Source organism: Trachinotus anak, unplaced genomic scaffold, assembly GCF_046630095.1.
Source record: "Trachinotus anak isolate AG129_WGS33_773 ecotype Australia unplaced genomic scaffold, CSIRO_AGI_Tana_v1 ptg000028l, whole genome shotgun sequence".
Classification (NCBI taxonomy): Eukaryota; Metazoa; Chordata; class Actinopteri; order Carangiformes; family Carangidae; genus Trachinotus; species Trachinotus anak.
This window is the reverse complement of record NW_027273879.1, coordinates 23,293,934-23,320,084: the sequence shown is the minus strand read 5'-3', so window position 1 is coordinate 23,320,084 and position 26,151 is coordinate 23,293,934. Positions and strand designations below refer to the sequence as shown.

The 26,151-nt window shown below is 41.4% G+C and overlaps 2 protein-coding genes across 4 annotated transcripts; both read left to right on the top strand.

Annotated features, from left to right (window-relative positions):
• The first annotated feature begins 998 nt into the window (after window positions 1–998).
• mfsd14ba (major facilitator superfamily domain containing 14Ba) lies at window positions 999–17,062 on the top strand. The gene is made up of 12 exons (XM_071465717.1): window positions 999–1,423; window positions 6,002–6,100; window positions 6,727–6,789; window positions 7,423–7,550; window positions 7,725–7,839; window positions 8,657–8,875; window positions 9,253–9,366; window positions 9,749–9,820; window positions 10,138–10,250; window positions 11,070–11,167; window positions 11,538–11,701; window positions 13,729–17,062. The coding sequence occupies exons 1-12, from the start codon at window positions 1,349–1,351 to the stop codon at window positions 13,999–14,001; spliced, it is 1,533 nt and encodes a 510-aa protein (XP_071321818.1). The 5' UTR covers window positions 999–1,348; the 3' UTR covers window positions 14,002–17,062.
• A 648-nt stretch (window positions 17,063–17,710) lies between these two features.
• On the top strand, window positions 17,711–26,151 carry LOC139611237 (uncharacterized). 3 transcript variants are annotated; one of them, XM_071465715.1, is made up of 8 exons: window positions 17,739–17,868; window positions 17,949–18,575; window positions 18,794–18,913; window positions 18,998–19,357; window positions 19,497–19,610; window positions 23,220–23,756; window positions 24,826–24,942; window positions 25,213–26,151. In XM_071465715.1, exons 4-8 carry the CDS (start codon window positions 19,057–19,059, stop codon window positions 25,815–25,817), a joined length of 1,674 nt encoding a protein of 557 aa, XP_071321816.1. In that variant the 5' UTR covers window positions 17,739–17,868; window positions 17,949–18,575; window positions 18,794–18,913; window positions 18,998–19,056; the 3' UTR covers window positions 25,818–26,151. The 3 variants fall into 3 exon arrangements, with proteins under 3 accessions (XP_071321815.1, XP_071321816.1, XP_071321817.1); XM_071465714.1 differs by lacking the exon at window positions 17,949–18,575 and having other exon boundaries at window positions 17,711–17,868; XM_071465716.1 differs by lacking the exon at window positions 17,739–17,868 and having other exon boundaries at window positions 17,875–18,575.

The following is a 26,151-nucleotide window of genomic DNA, read 5'->3' as shown; positions in this document are numbered from 1 at the left end:
CATGTTGACAATTTCAAAGTCCGATGTGTTTCCTGTTCTTCGTCAATCTCATTGTTAAGGTTTTCGACCCAAACGTATCTTGTTTTCTGTGTTCTTTACCGTTTTGACCCGGGTCAGGCAGGTACAGACCTGGGTCAGGTCTTTAAGAACCCATATTTACTCACACCGTGCCGCTTTGACAACGTCTAGTACCGCCAGTGAGACAGGATGTAGAGCGACTTGACTTTCAAAATAAGTGTCTTAATAAAAAATAAATGAAACCGTTATTTAAATTTATCAAATTGAAGTATTAATCCAGGACGAGTTGTCCGGTCTGTCGGAAAAATGTTTTTTTTAACAACTGAAATACATTATACATATATTATTACTATGATAACAATAGTTTACTAAGGTTGCCTATTGTTAATGGGATTTTAAGGGAACCTTTAAAATTGAACAGATTTTAAATATTAATGTATATTAAATGGCTTGGTTTAGGAACCTTTAAAGGCTAAAAATACAGGCCACGCTATATTATGTAATTGCTTATGAAATTAAGGTGTTTAAGGGGTTTAGCTTTTGCTCTTTGAATAAAGTGACAGATTAAGGGACCTCTCACTGCCAGATGCCCTAACATAGGTTCTGGTTTGTTTAAAGTATTTTAAACAATTACATTTATCATAGTATAGAAGATCGGTCTAGGACCCAAAACCTTGTTCTTTATCACAAATAATTGTACAAAGAATTGAGGGAAGAAACAAATGTTGGCTAAATAGTCTACATGCATTGTTATATTGTGACAATGAATGTGACAAGCTAAGCCTATTGCTTTGAATTTTGATTCGTGAAATGAAATTTGGCCGAAAGCTGATCTTTTAAAACAGATTCCTTGTCATATTCAGTGATTTTTTTTTCCAAAGAAGGTAATGCATATTGTGGTAAAATAAGCAAATGCGTAGGGTTTCTCTAAGTTCCACAAAGTTTACATTCACATTTATATTATGTTTCTGAAAAAAATCATTAGTTGGGTCAAACCGGTGGTCAGTAGGGTCAGAGTGTAGCATATTGTAGCACAAATTACGATTTTGATCTGAAAAGAAAGTCAACCCAAACAGGAAGTGCGTTGCTGTCTCCTTCTAGCTTGACAGTGTTAGTGAGCTTACCAGACGAGCTGCGAACCGACGCAACCTGGCGGAGAATCTATCGGGAGAAGTTGTGGATAATATCTGTCACGGTTCATATTTGTTATTATCCTTTAACCCAGTTTAGCCTACTTGGGGCTAAATAACGAGACATCCTGGAAGCACCTGGAGAACCGCGGATATCTACGCGGCATGGATGCTTCGTGACCCGCGGCAGGTGTGAAGAGATGGCGGGGGAGCCACCAGCGGGCACCGGCCGGGTGGTGCTGGTCAAGAAGATCGTCATGAAGGATGGAGCCGCGGTGGGTGGATGGCCCGCCATTTTACTCATTTTGTTATTACTTGAACAACCTGTACGATTGTTTATCCTGCTTCTATCCAGGGGATTTTATATTCATTTTCTAATTCCGTAGGCTGTATGTTAAATTCAGTCCAACCAAAAGCACCGTACACTTTCGCGTCAAGTTAGAATAATCTGTATTTTTTATAAAAAGAAAAAAAAAACGCGCAGTGTGTGTGTGACATAACAGGGTTTTCAAACACGACGCACGGCACATTTCTGAATTCACTGGTGCTTAAAGAAGCGGACATTCTTGTTATTTTCACAGCAAAATACTCATAAATAGGAGCATTGGCAAAGCAGCGCTGCCCAGAACAGCTCCGATTTTCTCTGTTGACGATCACTGCTGGGGTTTGTGCTTTGTGGCAAACGTCTCTGTGATACAGTACAATTGTTAGATTGTTGGTAAAATGAATGAATGAGTGACTGAATGAGGCGAAAACGAGCCCGAACAGAGCCGATCTGGTCCCAAATGGCTGTGTTTGCTGGCTGGAGATGAGCCTGTGCTGTAATGGAGACATGGCAGAGTGGGTTTAAGGTGGCCCACGGACAGCTCGGCTTAGTGCGATGATGCTGATGTGGATCCATTATCTGTTACGTAACAGCTCTCTGCCTGAAATACACCGAGGGCAGGCGCAGACTTCAACCCTCCCCAGCCTCCGTGGCTTCGGCAGCGTCCATTTTAACATCCTTCATGAAAAATGCTCAGACATTTACATTGTTTTAAGACCATGTCGAACAACAGTGTAGTTTGTAATTGTCTATCTAGTAGAAATAAAAAATTGATAGGAACAGATACTTGCTATTTAAAATGACTTTTGTCTCAAATGTGAGAAATTGTATTGTTACAGCATCAAGCAAACATGACTGAAAACTGATACTGTTCGGGTTTGAGTAGTCAGACAAAATGGGACAGGTGAGTACATCACCTTGGAATATGTTAAATTATGATGTGCATTGATAAATTATTTATAAAGATGAACATTAATAAATAAGTTCATCAGATGAATTGATAATGACAGTAATCATTAGCTGCAGTCTTACAGACACTCAAGGAGGTAGATGAGAAATTTAAAAAAAAAAAAAAAACCAATAAATAGGCTCAATAATGAGCAACTGTACTAAATTGATCAATCATTACTGTAATCTTTAAGCAAAAATGCTAAATATTTACCAGAGACAGCTTCTAAAATGTAGAGATTTGCTGCTTATATTGTTTTTATCACTGTGGTCAATCTAGTATAACTGATTTTTTTTTGTTTTGGTGTGGAGACAGTTAATTGCATAATTGGACATAATTGGAAATGTCAATTTCCACCCAGGGAATCTGATGGACATTTTTCATTATTTTCTGATGTTTTGTTGAGCAAATAATGAATCGATTAATTTTAGTTTCCCCAAGAGATCCTGACACAGCTAGTCTCATGATATATTATTTGCTGAGTAAATAGTAGAGTTGTTGTATCAGAAATGCCTTGTAGTCTATGCACCAGTCCAGTAACATGCAGTTTATTAATAAACTTTATAGTTTCACACCTGGATAAACTGCAGTTTTCCCATAGATCAATCCCTCTTTGTTGCTCTACGACACTAGTCTACACTGACTGTTTCAGAGTGACAAAGGATAATTGATTTCCAGTAAATGGTGTGATGTTAGCTGTCAAAATGTCAGCACTTTGGCAGCTGACATTAGAAAGTCCCACCAGTAAAAAGGCAACATGTACAGTAGGCAAGGCTTCCGTTTCAAGGGATGGCACAAGTGTTGGGACAACCAGTGTAGGAACTGTTATTCCTAGTTTTATTTTTTATGACTGACAGTAAAATTAGAATCAAAGATTCTGTAGCATTTATGCTTAACCTGAGCCAACAATGAATCACATCACATCCATACAAGGTTACTAGTGTACAGCTATTGAATTGTTTTTCACTGGTGTTCATCAGTACTCGGTATCGGCCAATACACACGTTCAGGTATCGGATGGTATCAGAACATCTCTAGCAGATAGTGGTTTCATGGCATCTGCTGTATGAAATAGCTCCTCTTATTTTTGGGGAAGTTAGTGAGTTCTTTAACTTCAAGAGTGTGTTATTTTTTATGATGATGTTAGTGAAAGGTCTTTGTGTCATTCTAGGTGGCCCACCTCCTCTTTAAACAGTGTGAAAATCCCTGTATGTACGATAATGCTACATGGTAATATACTGTAGTGGAGTTCTCAAAAGGGACACTGGTCAGAACTGAGGGAAGGATGGAGCCAAATATGAAGAGGTCCTTGAGGAGAGCCTTCTCCAGAGACGACCTGAGACTGGGGGTTCACCTTTTGGCACCACAGTGACCTGGAGCATATGACCAGCACGCTGCTGAAGGGGCCTCAGGACTCTCACAGTCTCTAGTGGTCCAGGGAAATCCCAGAATTAAAACCCACAGGACGTCTGTGCAGAGAGCTGAAGATGGCCATTCAGTGATACTGCTGATCCAATAACACGATAAACTGCCCAAACTCAGGTGTGCTAAGCTTGTGGAGACTTGTAGAGAGGATGAAACCAAATGATAATGTTTCCTCTGTCAGGACATTTTTATTTCAGCTGCTGGTACGGCTCCAAGAACAAAGCTGCAACTGATTCTTTTCATTATTGATTCATCTTTTGCTTATTTTTTCAATGAAGTCATTATCTGTTCAGCAATGATGGGAGCTGTGTGAGGCTGTGCACGGTGCTGCACCGATCCGAACTAGGTGTTAACTTCAGTTTGCTAACATGCTCACAATAACAATGCTAAAATGCAAATGGAAAACATCACTGTAAATGTTGGACAGATTCAAATTGTGACCTGATGGTGGTGATCTATTAAAAAGTCAGGGGATCGTCCATAGTGTCCAAGATGTTGTCTCCAGATATCATGATTGAAACCCAAAGATATTCAGCTCACGATGACGTAAAAATGAGAAAGCTAATCTCAGCTGCAAATCCTCACACCAAAGAAGCTGGAACCAAAGAATGTTTTGTGTTTTTGCTTGAGAAGAAACAATGAATCGATCATTAGAATTAATGGTGATGAAAATTCTGTACACAGACTATTCAATTTGTGGACTTATTGTACAGCAGTAGACCAAACAATAACACATTTATCAGGTACTTCACCTCCTCGTTTTGGTTGTACAGTTGTAGAAGAAAATATACCATTCATTACAGTTCCCTTAAAATGTTACCAGGATTACAGTATGTAGACAAATCATGTTATACTTTGTAAAATTTAGAAAAATAAATAAAGAAAAAATGCTTTATCTGCAGGGTTTCAAGTATCAAAGGCAACAAAATAAATAAATAAATAAAGTAAGTATTCACCCCTCTAATGATCCTCCTTTAATATCACACAGACATTATCCAAGTAATCTGAACCTTAGTTAGTAGAACATTATTCATTATCATTATTCACAGCAAAGATAGAAAATAGTCCACATCTCCACTTAAATCTGTGTCACTAGGCTGATAATCATTTCATCAGCAGTGCTCCAGTTTAATACTCGCTCTATTTTAATCGGCCAACATGTTCAGCTGTGTTGGAAAATGGGTTTATTTCCTCGTCTGTGCCTGTACACCATAAGAGAGTGTAATCATGCAAAGGTTGTCATTGGTGTGTTTTTATTCATATTTTGTGTTTTTAAATCTATAGTTAAAATGACACGTTAATTCTCTTAAATTATGTTAAAGGGAAAATCCAGATAATGCAGATAATCCAGATTTACTGATAGCATTGACATCCGTGGCGTGCTGGGTCCCAACCAGAATATCACAACTTTCGCAAGCATAAATTTTGACCAGGTGCAAGGCTCCCCAAGTTTGAGTAATTTTTCTGCTGGTCAGCAGTGAGCCAAGCTCAGCAGTGACAACGATGTTTAGACTTTCATGCTTCCCGACAAAAGAAAAGGGAAGGGTTCACCCAGAGTTCACCCAGTCTGTGAGAGGCAACCAAAGGTCAGTGGGTTTCAGTGACCGGCAGACTTGTTTCAGTTCTTGTCCTCACAGTGGGCTCAGCCTGTGGCGATGGCTCAAATGATTCCTCAAATACAGTGTGGTTCCAAGTACGTTGACAAATGCTGACAGACACAGATTTTTTTTTTTTTGCTCCAAACTTCTGACATCTAAATTTTGGAAAAATCAATACATTTTTTTTCCAATCACATGAAATTACAACTCTTAAGTGCAAAAATATCTTGCATATAAATGTGGGCTTTAGGTGGAAGGATGGAGATCAATCTAAAATCTGATCAGTGATTTAGAAAATGATCAGATGGGCCATAACTTGAAGTTAAAGGGGAACTCCCAAGCAGCAGAGAACCTAAAATACTGAATTCCACATTTTTCAAATCTTTGATTTGTTGCATGGAAACACCCATATATAACTCTTGTGATGTCAAAGTGATGTCACAGATGGTGTAATACAAATACAAATGGTGCCCCTTTAATTGAGGTGTCACGTGAAACTCTTAGTCACATTAAAATGTAACAGTGATTCTAAAATATGTGTGTGTGTGTATTTTAGCTCCAGCAGGGTATCGGCAGGCCCAGTGTGTATCATGCAGTGGTGGTGATCTTCCTGGAGTTCTTTGCCTGGGGTCTACTCACCACACCCATGCTAACGGTGAGTAACACTGTAACACTGCTACCTGGCTGCAGCACCTCACTGTGTTGCCGTCAGTGTCCCGTTTAATTGGACTCCTGTTCTCCAGACCAATGTTGAGAAAGGTCCATCTGCATTTAGCTTAAAAGTAGATCTAAATGTGAACGTCAGCAGCCACCTTTGTGAGTTCCAGTGACCAGTGTGTGTGGCTGAAGGGACACTAGTAGACACTTTTCACTCAGATGTTAGTTTTGCATTGGATCATTTCTGCGTCCCAGGTGTTTCAACCTCGGTTGCTGCCCTTTCAAGCTCTGGCAAACTTGACTTAAAAAAATGCATCGCTACTGGTGCGCAGCGCGGGAAGGTCCTGTGGGAAGTGTGTAAAAGTCCCACACTCCCATCAAGAAAGTATCAACTTGTATTGACACCAAAATTCAGATATGTTATTTGTCTATGGAAAGATTTCAAATTAGATAAGAAAGAAAGAAAAATACTCAGACTTTTTTTCAGCCTTTTGAATATCAATGCTCACCCTTGAAAAGTTAAAGATATATAGTTTGTATCTTGTGGAGAAGATACAGAGTTTGAACATTGAAGCAGGATAGATCTTTTGTATTTGGTTTTATAAATGTTTTCTGTTTTTGTAGGTTTTACATGAAACATTTCCACAGCACACGTTCCTGATGAACGGACTCATTCAGGGTGTGAAGGTAAGAAATTCAACACTTCTGTTTTGTGACTCATGCTGTAGATAACGACACATGTCAGAAGAGTAATCCAGTGATCTTAGGGCCTGTGTCCATATCGTGTTTTTTTCCCTATTAGAAGAGAGCTTATGCTGCCGCCTAGAGAGAAAGCGTTGCAACCCCACCATCTTTTTTTAGAGTGCTATGCCTTTTTTGTGTGGCTGCTCCGAGCACTTCTAGTTGAAAACCTTGGAGCTTTTTCCTCGTGTCATGGCTGTCAGATCAAGGATTGACAGGCTCGTCCAGATAAAGTACGAGGGCAAGCATCCTCTGGTTGGTGCTCATGGTGGAAATCGATGTCAAACAAACAGTAGTAAAAGGCAAAGAGGCGATGCTAGTCTATCACACATCAGTGGTATTGATATGTTGTCAAGATATTGGTGTCACAAACAAAACCCATGTGCAATGCTTCTTTTGATGGCGTGCTGGGATGTAGCGCTCCCCAGCGTCCTGCCAGAGAAAAACACAATGTGGACACACTCTTAATGGTTAAAAGATGAATCCTTGTGGAATCTTGTTTAATCAGAGACAAAATGAATAGATTTCCATAAAGCCAGGGTTGTTTATATTGTTACTGATTTATCTCTTCCTGTTAAGGGTCTGCTGTCATTCATGTCTGCTCCTCTGATTGGGGCGCTGTCAGACGTGTGGGGCAGGCGCTCCTTCCTGTTGGTCACCGTCTTCTTCACCTGCGCTCCGATCCCACTGATGAGACTCAGCCCTTGGTAGGACTCACTGTTTTCTGTTGGCACAGTAACGTTGATGCTATACACAGAGATACAGTGATGAAAAACGATGGCACTCACAGGACAGTTGCAGTGGTTCAGGTTCTTTTCAGGCTCAGAGAAGCAGAGACCTGAAGCTGTTCAAAGTGTTTCTCACGCCTGCTTCTCCTCCAGGTGGTACTTCGCCATGATCTCCATGTCTGGAGCTTTCTCTGTCACCTTCTCGGTCATCTTTGCCTACGTTGCCGATGTGACAACGGAGAGAGAGAGGAGTACAGCCTACGGTCTGGTGAGGACTCGTCTTTGACGTTTTTGTCCCTGGATTTAGAGAAAATATATAACATAAGTTTGTTAAATGTAATGCTCACAAAATGACATCGGCTAAGAAAAGCCTCTTTCTGTCGGTCTGATGATCAAACAGTTGCCATTCTCTTTCACCTCATTGTGCAGTCTGACTGTGTGTTCATGCCAGCTGATGTGAGTGGACTCAGAAGCTGTGGTAGTGGATCCTCAGAGCACAAAATGTAGCATTTTTCAAAATTTTACAAAATATGCTTGTAAGTATGCTTGTTACCATTTTTCTGCCTGTTTGAACTTAAATGTCCTTTCAATGATTTATATCTGATTTATAAACTTTTATATCATTGTAAGGACCATTGATTACAAAAGTTAATTTACAAACAGGTTTTAAAGATACAAGATTTCTGCGAAAATGCTAGCTAGTGTAGCTTCAGTAAAAGCCTCTGAGGGGAAGATTCATGAGATAACAGTCAGAAGAGGAGCCGTCAAACTTTAGCTGAACGACTAGCAACTAACTACCTGACCTTAGCTTGATAACTTATATTTAGCACAGAGTTACTCCCTTTGGACAGGCTTTGGTTTGGTCCCACCAGACCTTGCAGCCATCTGAGACCTGTTTTCAAGTTTCAATTTGCCCAATAAGTGTATGACCTAATACCTGCAGAACTAATGACGCTGCCAATTTCAAATGAAATTTCTGTTTATTGCTAATCAGCTAACAGCTGACTTTTCAGACACTGTTCTGTTATATCTTCTGATCTTTTCTCCAGACCTCTAAAATGAGTCTTCTCTCTCTCTCTCTCTAGGTGTCGGCTACTTTTGCAGCCAGCCTGGTGACGAGTCCGGCCATCGGGGCATATCTGTCAGCCTGGTATGGGGACAACTTGGTGGTTCTGGTGGCCACACTGATCGCTCTGGCAGACATCTGCTTCATCCTCCTGGCCATGCCCGAGTCTCTGCCGGACAAGATGAGGCTCAACACCTGGGGGGCACCCATATCCTGGGAGCAGGCCGACCCCTTTGCTGTCAGTAACAAATAGCATACAGTATATATGTCTGATTGTTTGGTAGGTTGAATAATACATTTATAGCAGACTGATTTGTTTTGTAGTTGCATGAAGTCTTTTCTCAATGATTTGATTCTCTGCTCTGTTTTTGGACACATTATATAGACTGGAGGCACAGTAACATTATTTTAATGATTAAATGATGCAATAGCATTACAGTACATGTGGAAGCCCTTTCCAAATATGGTAATTATAAAATAAAATGAGATAGTGGATATGAGTCGGATACATTTCACAGCCAAGGCATTATTGATGACTAACTGATCACCTGACAGCACCAGTGTTGTATTTCCTGTCTCTCTGTACCTCTCTCTGTCTGTCTCTCTCTCCTGCAGTCGCTGAGAAAGGTGGGTCAGGACTCAACTGTCTTACTGATCTGTATCACTGTGTTCCTGTCTTACCTGCCTGAGGCTGGGCAGTACTCAAGCTTCTTCCTCTACCTGAGACAGGTGAGGCACACCATTGGCTAATGCTGATTTGATGTTTCTACTAGCAGCAGATTGTTCTGCAAATCTCCTGTTGAACACTGTGTTAAACTAACTGGTTTCGAGTCCTTTGCACTGTACTACAGGAAAAATCACTGAAACACAAATTAGAAATAGTGATTCCTCTAAGGGACTTTAGAATTCTGGTTTTGTACTTAGGATTTTACCTGTGACACAACATTGTGTTGTGTCTGTGACAGCCTTTAAATATATGTTGAAATGTAAACAATATGCTAAATGTCGTGTGATTTTCATTTGTGTGTGCAGATTATTATTTTTTTCTCTCGACCCCTGCCAAGCTACCCAAAAAGTTAATAATAATACTTATTTCTGTCTGTGCCTCCAGGTCATAAATTTCTCCTCCACAACCATTGCTGTTTTTATTGGAGTGGTGGGCATTCTGTCCATCGTAGCTCAGGTGACACACACACAGACACTGCAGAGTATATTTATTTACCCATCGGTCATTTCAAGTGTCACAAATCTAGATCAACATGTTTACATACACACACACACACACACACACACACACACACACACACACACACACACACACACACACACACACACATACACACACATACAAGCATCTTTGTCAGCCACATCACAAATCTGAGCTAAGTGTAAACAACCTAATCAAATATGCTCATACTAATACAACTTACTTTAACTACTTACTGTAATAATAAATATTAGTGGTAGAAATGGTTTCTCTTCCTTCCTCTCTCTCTTTAGACTCTCTTTCTCACTCTCCTGATGAGAACTCTGGGTAATAAGAACACTGTTCTGTTGGGTTTGGGCTTCCAAATCCTTCAGCTGGCCTGGTACGGCTTTGGATCAGAACCATGGTGAGATCTGGGTGTGTGTGTTCTCAGTGTGTGTGTGTAAGCTGACATTCATCATACAGGTGTAAACTGATTTTAGACAGTGAGATATTACTGCTGTGTTGGCTTGCATTATTTTGAATGAGCTACAGCAGGGAGCAAATCCAGCTGCCTACGATCCTACCAGTGATCTGGATTATATGATACAGGTTATCCACCGACTCTAATATCATCTGACCAAGAAGAGCAGGTTGTAGTTGAAAATAGAGCAAATGTTTAATATGGCAGAATTAATATAGCAGTCTGATGTCATAAAAATTGTTTATTGGTACAGGACCATTAGAGTTAGAAATCGATGATTCCATTAACATATTTGTTCGCTGCTGGTGAAGAAGAGTATAAGACCAGTAATGGTTTTACTGGTACTCAGGTACCAGTCTGTGGTTGTTGATAAAAGACTTAACAATTAATTGACCATCACAAGTCCCGCCCCTGGTATTTGCTTGTGCTACACCTCACACGACACGTAGTTCACCATAACAACAGTACCACCTGAAATTTTGTGTCATTTTTGAAATCACTGATTTTAAACAGCTAATCAAGCTAAAGTTAGTTCCAGTTGATGGTTGGAACATTGTCTCTGGCTGATTGTATTATGTTTCCAGTTGACTGTATTACAACGAGGACCCTGTAAAAGGGGTCTTGAACTTAATGACTGTATGTATGATGATGTTCTCTGAGGCTAAAGCTACATGTCCCAGACAAAAAGTCAGCATGACGTTTGAATAAAGGACAGTTCTTATACTTGTGTGTGTGTGTGTGTGTGTGTGTGTGTGTTGACAGGATGATGTGGGCAGCTGGTGCCGTAGCAGCGATGTCCTCCATCACGTTCCCAGCTGTTTCTGCTCTGGTGTCACAGTCTGCTGATCCTGATAAACAAGGTGACAAAGAAAATCTCTTCCTCCTCCTCTCCTCTCTCCTCTCTCCTCTCTCCTCTCCTCTCCTCTCTTCTTCTCTCCTCTCCTGTCCCCTCCTCTCCCCTCCTCTCCTGTCCTCTCCTCTCCTCCCGTGCCCCCTCCTCTCCTGTCCTCTCCTCTCCTCTCCTCTCCTCTCCTCTCCTCTCCTCTCCTCTCCTGTCTGCCTCCCTGGATCAATAGGTCAGTGTGTTACTAGAGATTTCTCTGATGGAAGTATGTATTACTCGACCAGGCAGTGAAATAAATCCACTGCCAGCTGAATATGCCAGCAAAATATCAGAACATACACTGTTCCCTGTGTCAGCAGTGACCTGACCTGTCTCCTTCTCTGCAGGTGTGGTTCAGGGGATGATCACAGGGATCAGAGGTTTGTGTAACGGCCTGGGCCCAGCTCTTTATGGATTCATCTTCTTCCTATTCAATGTTGAGCTCAACACCATGGACCCCATCCAGGGAGACTACAGCATTGACCCCCTGCCTCTGCACAGTCCCACTGAGGTACTTGTAACAATGATCCATTTCACCTGCACAGTATTTCAAACAGTAATGGAGGTGTGGCATGTGAGGTTTGGGATTGCGGGACCGCCTGGTAGCCACAGAAAAATTCTTGGACATGCATCTGACTGCCCAGGACAGGCCCATATTTTTGGCTGGACCACAACAGCGCTGCCAGCCTTATAAAGATCCCATTAGTGACTAGCAACAAATCTAGTGACTTCTTGTTAAAACCTTAGCTAATTTCTATAGAAGAGAGTCGTGGTGTTGCCTCACTAGAGTTTGGGCTATCCCTCCACACACCTCTCTGTGCTGACAACACAGCAGCTGACATTAATGAGACTCTAACTTTCTCTCTGAGTGATCAGTCTACAAGTAAATATAGCTGAAATCCCAGCCTGGTCGATGTCTTTGATTTATGTGTCAGCTTAGAAATGGTTTGGATGTGACTGCTTGTTTATATGAAGCCTCAATGGGCCATGTTTCAGTGACTCTGTCCTATTTGTTGTTTGACAACAGAAACAGAGAAACGTGTAAATAAGAAAGGCTTTGTTATGAATTCAGCTGCATTAAAATACTGTGTTTATGAGCACAGACAGGAGAGAGGCAAACAGATAGAGGACTGAAACCAGCCAACACCAGGCAGAATCAGATATGTCCTGAATATGGAAATTAGCTTATTGCATCATCCTGCAACATTTAGCAGCTTTTCCAGCAGGTGTTAGTTAGGTTCCAGTCCACAGCAGTTTTCAACTACATACTCACATTGACTATATACAGTCCAACGATACACTAGGTTTTCACCTAGTCTTGTTTTTTTTCTTTTTCACTCTTTACTTTACTAGATGAGTGGTTGGTGAAAGATCTCAGATTGTGCAGGCTTATGGCCTGTTGTCCTCCCTATACTCTGCAGTTCTATGTCAGAAGGTTTGGTTGTTTTTTTATTGCCTCCGCGCTCCAGTTGTCTGTACATACATCTGTCCGTCCCATTCATGTGAACTCTCAGTAACGCCATGAGGGAACTTCTTCAAATTTGGCACAAACATTCATTTGGACTCAAGGATGAACTGATTAAAATTTGATGGTCAAAGGTGAAGGTCATTATGGCCTCACAAAGCACATTCATTTAACTCAAATGTTTATAAGGACAAAACGAAGTGATGACAGTTCATATCCAATATGGTCAAAGGTCAACTTCACTGTAACAAGGCTGTAACTCAGGAAGGGGAGACTTTGAACATATTTCCTGCAAGTTGGCTGGTTGGCAGAGGCAAACAACCACAAGCCAGTCATTGAATTTTTTTGTTAAATGAAGTCAAGCTGAAATTAAATTGCATGTTTCTTTCTGCTACATATATATCTGCTCTGTCCTACGCTCGCTGTTGATAAAAAATGAGAAAGCAAATGGGAGAAATAAACAATTAAATTTTTTTTTGTCTTAATTTGAAAATAAAATTCAAAAACCTTTGCAAAAAAACTACAAAATATTATGAAATAAATTAATATGATTTCAATTGGTCTTGATGGCCAGATTGATAAATTTATCATGGTTCTTTGCGTTGATGCAGAAAGTATATTTTGCACTCATGTCAGTACAGTTACAACTGAGTTACAATTAAACATGTTTGATAAATAAAGTGAAAAAACATGGACATACTTCAAGTCACTTATGCTCCAGATGAAAGATCTGTCCATCATCTGTACCACTTATCTGTACAGGGACATGGGGGGCCAGTCCCAGCTGACATTGGGCGAGGGTGGAGCACACCCTGGACCCTATCATACAGCTGACATATACAGACAAACAACCATTCACACCTACAGGTGTTACAGAAATTAGAATCTCCAATTAACCTAATGTACATGTTTTTGGATCGTGGCAGGAAGCCGGAGAACCTGAAGGAAAGGTCCAGAACCCAGACCCTTCTTGCTGTGAGGCGACAATGCTAACCACTGCACCACTGTACCGCCCAGATGAAAGATAAAAAAATATTAAAAAAATATCTGTTTTTTTTCTGTTTCACTCTCAGCGAGCGCTCATCCCTGGCCCACCCTTCCTGTTGGGGGCGTGTACCGTGGTCATCGCCTTCCTCGTTGCTCTCTTCATCCCTGAGAAGCCATCCTGCTCGTCCTCTTCCTCCCAGATGTCCCTCAGCGACAAGCCCCACCCAGACAGCAAAGAGTCTATGTCCTCACTGGCTGGCATCCACATCAACACGCCCCTCCCAGGCAGTGATGAGGAGACCCCTCCCACCGCCAGTGACGAGGACTTCGAGCCACTGCTGCAGGACAGTATCGTTTGAGTGACTGGTTGAAGAGCAGCAGGGGGAGGGGCTAACATCTTGTTTTTTATTGATTTACATTTTGCAAAAAAAGTCTAAGAACTAGTAACATATTTGCCACAGGGTGGAACTAAGTGTACTTTGATGGTCAGGAAATTGTTGTTGACAGCGAGAAGCTCCAATAGCATCGTTTCTTTTGCCAGAGGGAGGAACTAATGTATTACTTAACCGATCGGGAGCAGAAAGTAACATCTTGTGCGCGACCAATAAGGATGGTTCTATAAAGACAGGCCGGGAGCAAAGAGCTGCAAATAACGGTGGACGGTGGGGTCAACAGGAAGACCACAGTTTAAACAGAAGCCATTATTTGATTGACAAGAGGAGGGACCAGCTGTGTTCTTTAATGGAATAGTTGTGGTTTGGGATAAACCCACATAGTCATCTAGAGGGAGAGAGAAGTATCTTAAAGGTTTTCATGGAAGGATTATTGTTCATCTTAAAGCTTGAAGTTGTTGATTGTTTTTGTGATAAACAAGAAAAGGTGTTTTTACCTTCAGCTGTATCATTTTGAAGCTGTATTTTAATGTTGCATTTTATTTCTTACTGGTATTTGTATAAAGGAAACATGTCTGCAACATATTTACAGCAGCCAAAACATTGGTGTTAATTTGTACTCTATTTTGTTGAAAAACACTTTTTTTGTTACAGTATTTTCTTTTTGCTAGAGTGAAGGGATTTTTATTGTTTTTGTACAGTATCTTACCTTCTATGAGCTTTCAATGCCAAGGTATGAATGTGAAGATCTGAGAGTAATCTGGATTTTCATCTCACTGTAATTTTCTCGGCCAAATTTCCTCTTTAATTGTAATTTTGTTAAATCTGTTCTAAAACAAGGGAGATGTTTCAAGCTGTGGTAACATTGGTAACAGACTCAAAATGTATTCATTGTAGATATTTTAGAAGATTATGAGAAACAAAAGAATCCTGAATGATACCGAAGTTACATAAAACACCTTGCTGGATAGTTTTCCATTTGAATTTCCCTAGTTATTGTCACTGTTTGTCACTCTACCTCAGATAAGCGTCTTTAAATCAAACTCATATTTAATCACTTTTTTTTCCAGTTTGATATCCAAGTTACTTTATGAAAGTGCTGCTGGCTGCTGGCAGTGGGAAGACCTCAGTGTTGAACTTGTTAGCAGTCCAAGCACCAACAGTGTTTGCTCATAGTCTTATTTTTTCAGTGAAAAATGGTAGCAGCTCAAACTTCAAGGCATAAAGGTATAAATGTAAACCTTGCAAGTTAAGTACAAGAAAAAAAACCTTACCTCACAATAGTTTGTTTGATTTGGTGCAAGTCCAACAACGACTGGCACTGTAACACATTTTGTCCTATTATCTCAGGATTACATTCTTAAAATGTTACCAGTTTTGGTGTGTATATCCAGTTGGTGCTAACTGGTCAGCAGGTGGCACTAAATTTTTGAATATTTTATGACATTGATTTAGCTCCAGGTCACCGCTGGATTCTGAAAATAACATCAGCTTTGGTGTTCACGTCCTGTGTGTACTCCAGATTCTCACTACCAGACTTGGTGGCACTGTGACACAATCTTGCTGTCAGCTCAGCAGTACATTTGGTTTGCACATATCGTATGTCCACCAGTATTGTAATACCAAACCTGGAGAAAATCTGACTTTTTACATTTTCTTACACATAAAATGAATTTATAACATTACTTGGCTTCCCATGGTGTCATGCTATCATCTACTGCCTCTCCAGAATGTGGGTTTAGAAATACAACTAGCTGGCAGCATGACACCATGGAGTTCTGATTGCCCAGGGTCAGTGTGCCTTCGATTCCAAGTGGTGCCGGGTGCTTGGACTCTCGTACACTCTCTTACAAGCGTAGTCTTTCTTTTGTTTCTGTGACTGTGGGTTTCTCGTTCCACAGTCCTTTATTGTGTGATTAGAAAAACATTGAGGTTAGCTGTACAGTTATTTGTCTTCACATGAGGTTTTTCCCTGACAGCAGTGATAATCCTGTGAATGAACATATACTTGAAGCATCAGACAGAGATTTTACGAGCACTTTTGAGAAGATTTAGGAAAAATACTAAAGAGTATATATAACAGTATATAACAACTACAGAGCGTGCATAGTTTTTTGCTTTATGACCTGGAAATGTAAAGCTACGTGTGAATATATGGTGTGTGTATTATGTAGGTGAAGTGTGCGACTGGCTTGTTTGTTGTGGCTTATAAGAACATTTTCCTTCATTGTTTTGTCCAGTGAAGCTCAATGGGGGAGGGGTTCAGTTTCCCTAGTGCAGCTAAAACATTAGGAAAGACCAACAATCATTCTACTTTGGTTGTTCATGTTCATTACTTGATGATTCCTTCACCTGAGTGTTTACATGCACACTTTTACCTTATCCTGTCTTTGGACATATTTGGCACATGATGTTTAAAGGAAACAAAAAGAAACTGCTTATTCGTATCCCTGCAACTCTGACATTTTTTAAATAAAATTTGAATTGTGTTGGAACAGATTAATTTATCTGTCATTATACAAACTTAAACATATCTGCATTTCACTTCTGCCATCTAATCTCATCCATTGTGTTATTGTCTTTCATTAATTAAAAAAAAGTTCCATTTCATTACCGTGACAAACTGTTTTTGCTTCCATTATCATTCGGGATTTTTTGCTTTTTCCCTAGTTTACAAGTTTCTTTTGAAATAACCTAAATCACAAGGATGAGTGGTAATCCTGGTTTCTGTAGCCAGGATATGATGTTTATACGAACAAATACTCAAAAACCCAGATCGTAAGTAGGATATTAGTGTGCATTTGAATACTCAATGTTATTTACTTGACAACGGCACCCTCTCAGCTAGTTCAGCAGCAGTAAAACTGACTCAGCAGTGTAAATAGTGTAGATGCACTGGATGTCTGTACCTGTGACAAAATGAAATAGATGTAAGGATTCACTGTAAATACACTTTGTCTAGTGTCTCGTCTGGAAGTGTACCAGACATTTGTTGGTTATTGGAAATTAAAACAGAGCAACACATGCATGATGTGCCTCATTTTTTTCAGTTTTTTTTTTCCATATTCCAGCTGGTTGTTGTTTACATCTTTGCATCCCCCTGAGAGGAAGACAAAAAGCCTTGGGCACAGCAGATGACAAAACAGTATCACCACAAGGTCCATTAGTAGCTGTTCTGGCCCTTTCAACTGTATTAAATGAGCCTCTTCGGAAGATAGCGTGACCTGTTTGTCATTGAATTGTACATGTTCAAATTTGCATTTTTCTGAGCATGTTAAGGACCTTCCCTGCATTTTGGCTTAAAAATTGAGGTTGATGGTTCATTCTTGAAAGCTCCAGCACAGCTGCTAAATGGACTTTGCAATGAGACAGTGAACTGATGTTTTCAAAGTCAAGGTCAATGAACTTTGAATCTGGACATTTATTCTAGTCACATTATTAATTATTAATATTAAAAAATACATATTTTTAATTTTCTCATGTTCTTAGAATAATTTAGAATATATAAATTTTTAATCATTTAAAATTAAATCATCGACTGAGCTGTATTAAACAGTTTTTTTTTTTTAATTACATGAAGTGTAAAGAGAAGTGGCTCTGTGTGCTGTGGTGTTGACATACGGTCAGTGCCCTCTACTGGGCAATGTGGGTCATTGTTCAGGAGGATCCAGCAGTCGTCCAATCACAGCCTTGGATTGTAGGCCATGTGACCTAGCAGCCGGGCAAAGACGGACCAAATGGCAACAACAAATATGGAGGGATCTCCGTTCAGCTTTACACCAGAAAGATACTGGACGGAGGAGAAAGAGAGGACGCTCATAGCGTTTTTCTCCAGTAAGTCAACTTTCAAACTGCGACTTTTCATTCCGCAGTTAAATAAATGGAAAACTGATGTTTTCATCGATGTCTTGTAGGAAGCTGCAACATTTGCTGGCAACCGTTGCTCGATGAGACCAACAGCTGTTAGCAATGAGCGACACGGACAGATAATAGCGATGGCGACTAGCAACTGAAGTCAAGTTAGCTGTTTCTCCTTAAAATACGTCCACAACCGCTTCTTGAGCTCAGTTCATGGTTTATGAACTTGTCGTCTGTAGGTCTGAATATGGATAAGTTAAATTTAAGAAGTTTGTAGGCTTTCTAAATTAATCTAAATGGTTTGGAAATAGTGTGAAGGGGAGAAATCCACAGAAATTCAGTTCTTCGACATTTTTGTTCACAGTGAATACATGCATTATATCTATCTAGTCAACTCCATCCTTATTTTATGTAGCCATACTATTCATTGATAATTATTCTGGACATTTTAGTCTTAAATGTAACACACATTATACAATAATTGTTCAGAGTGATTTAAGACTTGTGAACAAAAAAAACTCTCACCACGTAAACAACATTTACACCTGATCAAAGCAACTCAGCTCACCAGAGACCAAAAAGCACCACAAGACCCCTGAGCACCAATGAATGGCATCCTCCCAACCACCACTGTCTAAGCATCATCACTGCGCTCTGTTTACAAGCCAGTGTACACTTCACAGGTAACACTGTAGATCAACTGACCTACAAACCCACTAACTTTAAGTTAGACAATTTTAAACTACTTAAAAATATTTGAAGGTGTTCTGGACAAATGTCTGGTTGAATTTTATGTGCGACATTGTGAAGCGTTTTGTATGATGATACAATAGCCAATAAAAATAAGAAATCTTAAGCAGCATTGCAGTGGTCAAGGATCTGGTTTGTTTTCATTTCCCAGAGCACAGTTGTCTGTGGAACCACAAGTCAGAGAGCTACAAGAACCGACAGCTGCGCTGGAAAACTCTGGAGCACCTGAGGATCCTTCTGTCAGCTCACCCCCCACCTGTTCCTTTCACAGGTAAGGCTGCAGGCTGATTTAATGACTTTTAAAGCTGGAGGAAAATTTTGGAGGAGAAAAATCTTAACTTAAACTTCTTTCCAGTGGAAGACATTAAGAATAAGTTCAAGAACCTTCGCACCACCTTTCAGCGTCAGTACAAAATGGTGAAGGCGAGCAAGGTTTGCAGGGCAGAGGATGTGTTTGTGCCGCAGTGGAAGCACTACCAGCAGCTGATGTTCCTGCAGGGCTGCTGGGACCAGGACAGCTGTGTTGATGAGCAGCCGCTGTCCCCGCTGCCTCTTCCACAGGAAGAGACACAGTCTGTCCCTACATCGCCAGGACTGATTATCTCCTTCCTTCCCACCCCATCCACGTCCTTCCCCTCCACCTCATCCTCCAACATGATGGTTAAATGTCACTGGACTGAAGAGAGGGAGCGTGCCCTGATAGCCTTCTACTCCGGTAAACAAAACACTTATAATATATATTAATACTTACTTGTTATGGCAGAGGAATTGATATACAAGACAACTAATGACAAGTTGGATTCCTACAGTGACTGTGTTCAATATCTGATTGAAGTCTTTGTTGTTGTGCACAGAGCACAACTGTTTGTGGAACAAGAAGTCTGAAAACCACAATAACCGGCAGGTCAGACTGAGGCTGCTGGAGGACCTGAGAGGCCAGCTGTCTGATCACTCAGTGTCTTTCTCAGGTAAATGTCACATGGTCCTGCTTCTTCTGATGGAGACATAACATCACATTATCATCAGGGGTAGTGTTTGAATTCCAATAAAAGAGTTGGCAGTATTCACATTCAGTATTCTTGGCCCGAGGGTTGTATATTATTTGGCATAGGAAGACTTACATTCAAGTGGCAAACCAAGGAATGCTGGAAATATTTCTAGCTGAATATCAGCCAGACACAGTGACTGTGTGCAGCTTCCTGATGTCTCGTCATCACAGTGATATGACATGATAACATCATAGTTGTACAGAGATCAAGAATAAAACCTGAGCTCATGTATATGAGCTATTTATATATATATATATATATATATATATATATATATATATATATATATATATATATATACACACACACACACACACACACACACACACTCACCAGCCACTTTATTAGGTACACCTGTTCAGCTGCTCGTGAACACAAATATCTAATCAGCCAATCACATGGCAGCAACTCAGTGCATTTAGTCATGTAGACATGGTCAATACAACCTGCTGAAGTTCAAACCCAGCATCAGAATGAGGAAGAAAGGTGATTTAAGTGACTTTGAACGTAGCATGGTTGTGCCAGACGGGCTGGTCTGAGTATTTCACAAACTGCTGATCTACTGGGATTTTCCTGCACAACCATCTCTAGTGTTTACAGAGAATGGTCTGAAAAAGAGGAAATATCCAGTGAGCAGCAGTTCTCTAGGAGAAAATGCTTTGTTGATGCCAGAGGTCAGAGGAGAATGGCCAGACTGCTTCAAGCTGATAGGAAGGCAACAGTAACTCAAATAACCACTGCTTACAACCAAGGTCTGCAGAGGAGCATCTCTGAACGCACAACACGTCGAACCATGAAACAGATGAGCTACAGCAGCAGAAGACCACACCAGGTACCACTCCGGTCAGCTAAGAACAGGAAACTGAGGCTACAGTTCACACAGGCTCAACAAAACTGGACAATAGAAGACTGGAAAAACGTTGCCTGGTCTGATGAGTCTTGGTCTCCAACATTCAGATGAAAGGGTCAGAGGTCAACAACATGAATGCATGGATCCATCCTGCCTTGTATCAACTGTTCAGGCTGGTGGTGGTGGTGTAATGGTGTTGGGGACATTTTCTTGCACACTTTGGGCCCCTTAGTACCAACTGAGCATCGTTTAAACGCCACAGCCTACCTGAGTATTGTTGCTGACCATGTCCATCCCTTTATGACCACAGTGAACCATCTTCTGATGCTGCTTCCAGCAGGATAACGCACCATGTCACAAAGCTCAGATCATCTCAAACTGGTTTCTTGAACATGACATGAGTTCACTGTACTCAAATGGCCTCTACAGCCACCAGATCTCAGTCCAACAGAGAACCTTTGGGATGTGTTGGAACGAGAGATTCACATCATGGATGTGCAGCTGACAGATCTGCAGCAACTGTGTGATGCTGTCATGTCAACATGGACCAAAATCTGTGAGGAATGTTTCCAGCACCTTGATGAATTTATGCCACGAAGACTTGAGGCAGTTCTGAAGGCAAAACCTGTACGTATCAGTCTGAATTGGTCTTATTAAATGAGGAAAAGTCATGGGGTCAGGGACAGGGGCCTCTGCCAGACGCTCCCAGGTCACCCTCACTGCCTTGCCCGCCATCTGATCCAACTCACCACTAGGTGGTGATGAGTTGACAGCTCTGCCCCTCTCTTCACCCAAGTGTCCAAATATGGCCACAGATCTCATGAAACCACAAAGTCGATCATGGACCTTTGGCCTAAGGTGCTGGGGTACCAGGTACACCTATGTGCTACCTTGTGTTTGACATGGTGTTTGTTTTGGCCAAACTATGATGATTATAGCCAATGACTAGCACAGAAGTCCAATAACAAAGCACTGCTCGGGTTTAGATCAAGGAGGCTGTTCCTACCTGTCACGCCCCTCCAGGTTTCTCCATCATTGCCCACATGGACGTTGAAGTCCCCCAGCAGAACTATAGAGTCCCAGAGACACCAAGAAGGCCTGATACTCTGAGCTGCTGTTTGGTGCATAGGCACACACAACAGTCAGAGCCTTCCCCTGTGCAACTCTCAGTCACAGAGGGACGACCCTCTCATTAGCCAAGGAGAACTCCAACACCGTGGTGCTCCACCAGGGGCTTGTGAGTATCCCCACACCCGCCTGGTGTCTGTCACCCTGGGCAACTATCTAGTCGGTACTGCTCCAACTCCCGCACCAGCTCAGGCTCCTCTTCCCCTTCGTCTGTCACCCAGTCAGCACTGATTCTTGGAGGGGGCCAGCAACACATTTCAAAAAGTTGGGACGGGGTCATATTTACCACTGTGTTCATCACCTCTTCTTTTAACAACACTGTGTAAACGTCTGGGAGCTGAGGAGATCAATCACTGGAGTTTTGAAAGTGAAATATTTCAGGATTTCAGCTGCTCAACAGTTTGGGGTCTCCTTTGTCGTATTTTTTGATTCACAATATGCTAAATGTTTCAGTAGGTGACAGGTCTGGACTGCAGACAGGTCAGTTTAGTGTCCAGTCTCTTCTACTACGGAGCTCTTGTAATACTCTCAGAATGTGGTTTGACATTGTCTTGCTGAAATATGCAAGGTACACACACACACCATCACAGATGCCGGCTTTTGAGCTATGTGCTGATAACAAGCTGGATGGTCCCTCTCCTCTGTAGCCCGGAGGACACAGTGTCCATGATTTCCAAAAAGAATTAGAAATTTTGATTCCTCAGACCACAGGACAGTTTTCCATTTCACCTCAGACCATCTTAAATGAGCTCAGGCCCAGAGAAGTCGGAGACGTTTCTGGATCATGTTTTGATTTGGTTTCTTCTTTGCATGGTAGAGTTTCAACCTGCATTTGTGGATAAAACAACAAACTGTGTTCACAGACAATGGTTTTCAGAAGTGTTCCTGAGCCCATGCAGTGATTTCCACTATAGAATCATGTCTTTTTTTAATGCAGTGCTGCCTGAGGACCCGAAGATCACGACCATCCTGTCCTGGTTTTCAGCCTTGTCCCTTGCTCACAGAGATTTCTCTGGATTCTCTGGATCTTTTAATGATATTATGAACCATAGATGCTGAGATTCCCAAAGGAGGAACATTAAACTGTTGCACTATTTGTCCACACAGTCTTTCACAGAGTGGTGAACCTCTCCCCATCTTCACTGCACAGAGACTCTTTCTCTCTGGAGCCTCTTCTTATACCCAATCATCTACTGACCTGTTGCCAGTTAACCTCATTAGTTGTGAGATATTCAACCAGGTGTTTTTTTTAGCATTGCACAACTTCTCCAGTCTTTTGTTGCCCCTGTCCCAACTTTTTTAAAACTTGTTGCTGGCATCAAATTCAAATTTAGCAAATATTTTTAATAAAACATTTCGACATTTGATATGTTGTCTTTGTTCTATTTTCAGTTAAATATTTGTTTGCATGATTTGCACATCATCACATTCTGTTTTTATCTACATTTTATACAGAGTCCCAACTTTTTTGGAAACAGGGTTGTATGTTATAATATATATAATATAATAATCCATGGACTCATGTCATGTCCCTGTGTTGTGTTTTACAGTGGAAGACATAAAGTGCAAATTCAAGAACCTCCGGACAGTTTTTAACCGTGAATATAAGGCGGTGCAGGGGAGCAGGGTGTCTGACAAACTCTACGTGTCCAAATGGAAACACTACCAGCAGCTGCTCTTCCTCTGTGAGTCCTGCGATGAAGGCAACAGCACAGATGACCTACAGATACTGATGCCACAGGAGGACAAGGATCTGGACCATGGAAACCAAACACCATCCTCCACCCTAAGCAGCCTGTCTTCCAGCTCCGCCCAAACCAATAGCATGGAGGTCAATAACACCTCTGCTCTCTCCAGCTCCAGCCAGAGCAATGTCAGAACCAGCCCTGCACTAGCAAGTCAAACAGCTCGTTCCACACTCCCAGCCTCTAAATCTACTTCACCATTGGGCAGCAAACCTTGTACAAACCCCTCTCCTCTAAATTTCTCTGTGTCCGGTCCAGTTCAGTCAGACAGACGACAGAGCACAGAGCCGCGCTGCCACTGGAGTGAGGACAAAGTTCAGCAGCTCATATCATTTTACTCTGGTAGGTGGCACCATTGTTGATGTTCAAGTGGTTGAAGCTGGTGGTGAATTTGTTAAATGTGAGACTGTGTGGGTGAGTACTGACAAGGCTTGAATGACATTTACTTCACTCTCCTGTTGGTTTTGTTCCACTTGTTAGAATGGGAAGAATTAAAAATTTAGTTAGAGTTGTCAATAGTAACTGAAATAATAAGTACAATCATCAACTAATTGTAATAATATAATTTCAGCTGGTGTGGTCAGGCTTACACAGCCAGCCCCTGTATTCAGTCTGTCAACAATAATGACAATAATGGGTAAAACACGTCTATCTGGATATTATCAAACTAACTCCGGCCTACTCTCTGACTGGCAGGGCTGTCGGCTCTCTTCAGCTTTTCCAGTGACATTTTCCTCATGCGTCTCCACCTGACAGTGACCAACTGCACTGATGGGCCTTTATTCTTCCCAACTTGTAAAAACTCCTCTTTTTTGACTGTACTTTGTGTGAAGCACTGTACGTGGTGATGGTCAAAAAAACCAATGTCACCTGAGCCAAATCAATTCCTGAAGAGACTTCAGGACCATGTGTGTTCCTGCTGTTCATAGTGACAGTGTAAAAACATGTCAAGCTAATCTTTTGTCACAAAAAGATTTATTCTGGTATCATTGTGAACGTTATGATGTGTTCTTCTGCTGAGTAACAGCATTGTGATTGTGAGTAGGTTTTAGTGAGTTGGAGTGCTTTGGACCTCCTCTTCTCACAGGAGGTAAGTTTAGTTCAAATATTTTGTGAAATACTCTCAGAGCAAAAGCTGAGGAGCTTTTAAGTTTGGCCTGACACAAACTTTACTTTTTGGAGTTTATCTAAAATTGGCCAGTTAGGAGATACTTTTGGTCTTAGGAAGTTTTGTAAGTTCTGCCCAGGAAGAGGTGAAAAGGATGACTGAGTATTTGGGAGCTGGTTCTGGGAGCTGGTGTTATGTAAACCACTTTTACATGACATGAGAGGACTAATGCAGAGGGAAGATGTCACAGGTGTGTTTTCATTTTGTTTTAATGTGAGAATTGAAGGTGTCTCCCTTCTCCAGAGCACAGCTGTCTGTGGAACCACAAGTCAGAGAGCTACAGAAACCGTCTGCTCAGACAGAGCCTGTTGGAGACGCTCAGCAGCCTCCTGTCTGAAAATGAGCCCGTCCCATTCACAGGTAACGATGACAGACTTGGTGTGATTATGTTGTTGTGACGAGATAACTTTGGTGATGAGAAATATTCTATAAATTTGATGAGGCAGTACAAGAGCAAACAACAAAAACCAGACAACTTCTGATCTGAGTGAGACATGTTTTAATTGATCAGTTTCAGATATTACAAGTTCAAAGCAAGCTGTAAACTCAACAAAATAATTTATTACGCTGTTTGCCACAAGTGGTTTTATCAGCTGAGACTATCAAGTTCTGTTATTCTTGATTCTTCAGTGGAGGACATCAAGACAAAGTTCAGGAACCTGCGAACCATTTTCCAGCGTGAGCACAAGGCAGTGAGCTCCAACAAAACGTGTGGCTCGGAGGACTTTTACCTTCCAAAGTGGAAACACTACCGGGAGCTGATGTTTCTCTGTGACTCCTGTGATGAGGATGAGCGACCTGAAGGCCTCCACTTCCACGAGCCTGGCCTCCTCCACCTGGACAGCCAAGCCCCACTCTCCTCCCTACACTACCACACTGCCAATCAAACTACTACCAAAGTGAACATCATACCACGAAGCCACGAAGCACCACCCTCACCTACTCCCCCAGACTCCCAGCACTCCTCCCCCTCTTCCTCCCCGTCTCCCTCCACATCCTCCTCTCATACTGACAGCCAAGTGTCAGGACGCAAACGAGTGAGCTGCCAGGCTCCGCCCACCATGAGTGAGATGTTGGATTTCATGAGGACGTTCTCTCAAAGTCAAGTGGTGTCACCACATGCCGGGTTCCTCAAATACGTGGAGGAGTGTCTGAATGAGACGGCACCAGACAAAGTAAAAAAACTGAAGAAGAGGATAATTGAGACGATCCACAGCGTGTCGGAGGAAGCTTAGTGTTTCCTGTGTGAGGAGCTTAAGACTTGGTGTATTGATCTTGTTCTCGTTGCTTTAGCCATCATTCCTAACAGTATTCACCAACTCTCACCTCATTCCAAGTTACAGGCCTCTGACACTCTGACACTGTTGCTATCATTTCGCTTATTGGTTACTCTACATTATTGTTATTGTCAAGAAATTTCATGAAAAGACCCAGACCAACAATGATAAGTAACTAACTCTCAGCACTTTCTAACTTCTCCACCCTGTCTGTGGGTGCATTTCCACCCACATGTTTGTATGTGCATTTTCAGTTTGTGCATAACAAATCTTAATTAGACATACTGAGAAC

Excerpts from the sequence above, each read along its gene's own strand:
- mfsd14ba (XM_071465717.1), top strand. The coding sequence starts at position 1,349 with ATGGCGGGGGAGCCACCAGCGGGCACCGGCCGGGTGGTGCTGGTCAAG. Across the intron at positions 6,790-7,422 it reads GACTCATTCAGGGTGTGAAG|GGTCTGCTGTCATTCATGTC; the intron begins GTAAGAAATTCA and ends CTTCCTGTTAAG. Across the intron at positions 11,702-13,728 it reads CTCTGCACAGTCCCACTGAG|CGAGCGCTCATCCCTGGCCC; the intron begins GTACTTGTAACA and ends TTTCACTCTCAG.
- LOC139611237 (XM_071465714.1), top strand. The coding sequence starts at position 17,772 with ATGGCAACAACAAATATGGAGGGATCTCCGTTCAGCTTTACACCAGAA. Across the intron at positions 18,914-18,997 it reads CCCACCTGTTCCTTTCACAG|TGGAAGACATTAAGAATAAG; the intron begins GTAAGGCTGCAG and ends ACTTCTTTCCAG. Across the intron at positions 23,757-24,825 it reads GCTCATATCATTTTACTCTG|AGCACAGCTGTCTGTGGAAC; the intron begins GTAGGTGGCACC and ends TCCCTTCTCCAG.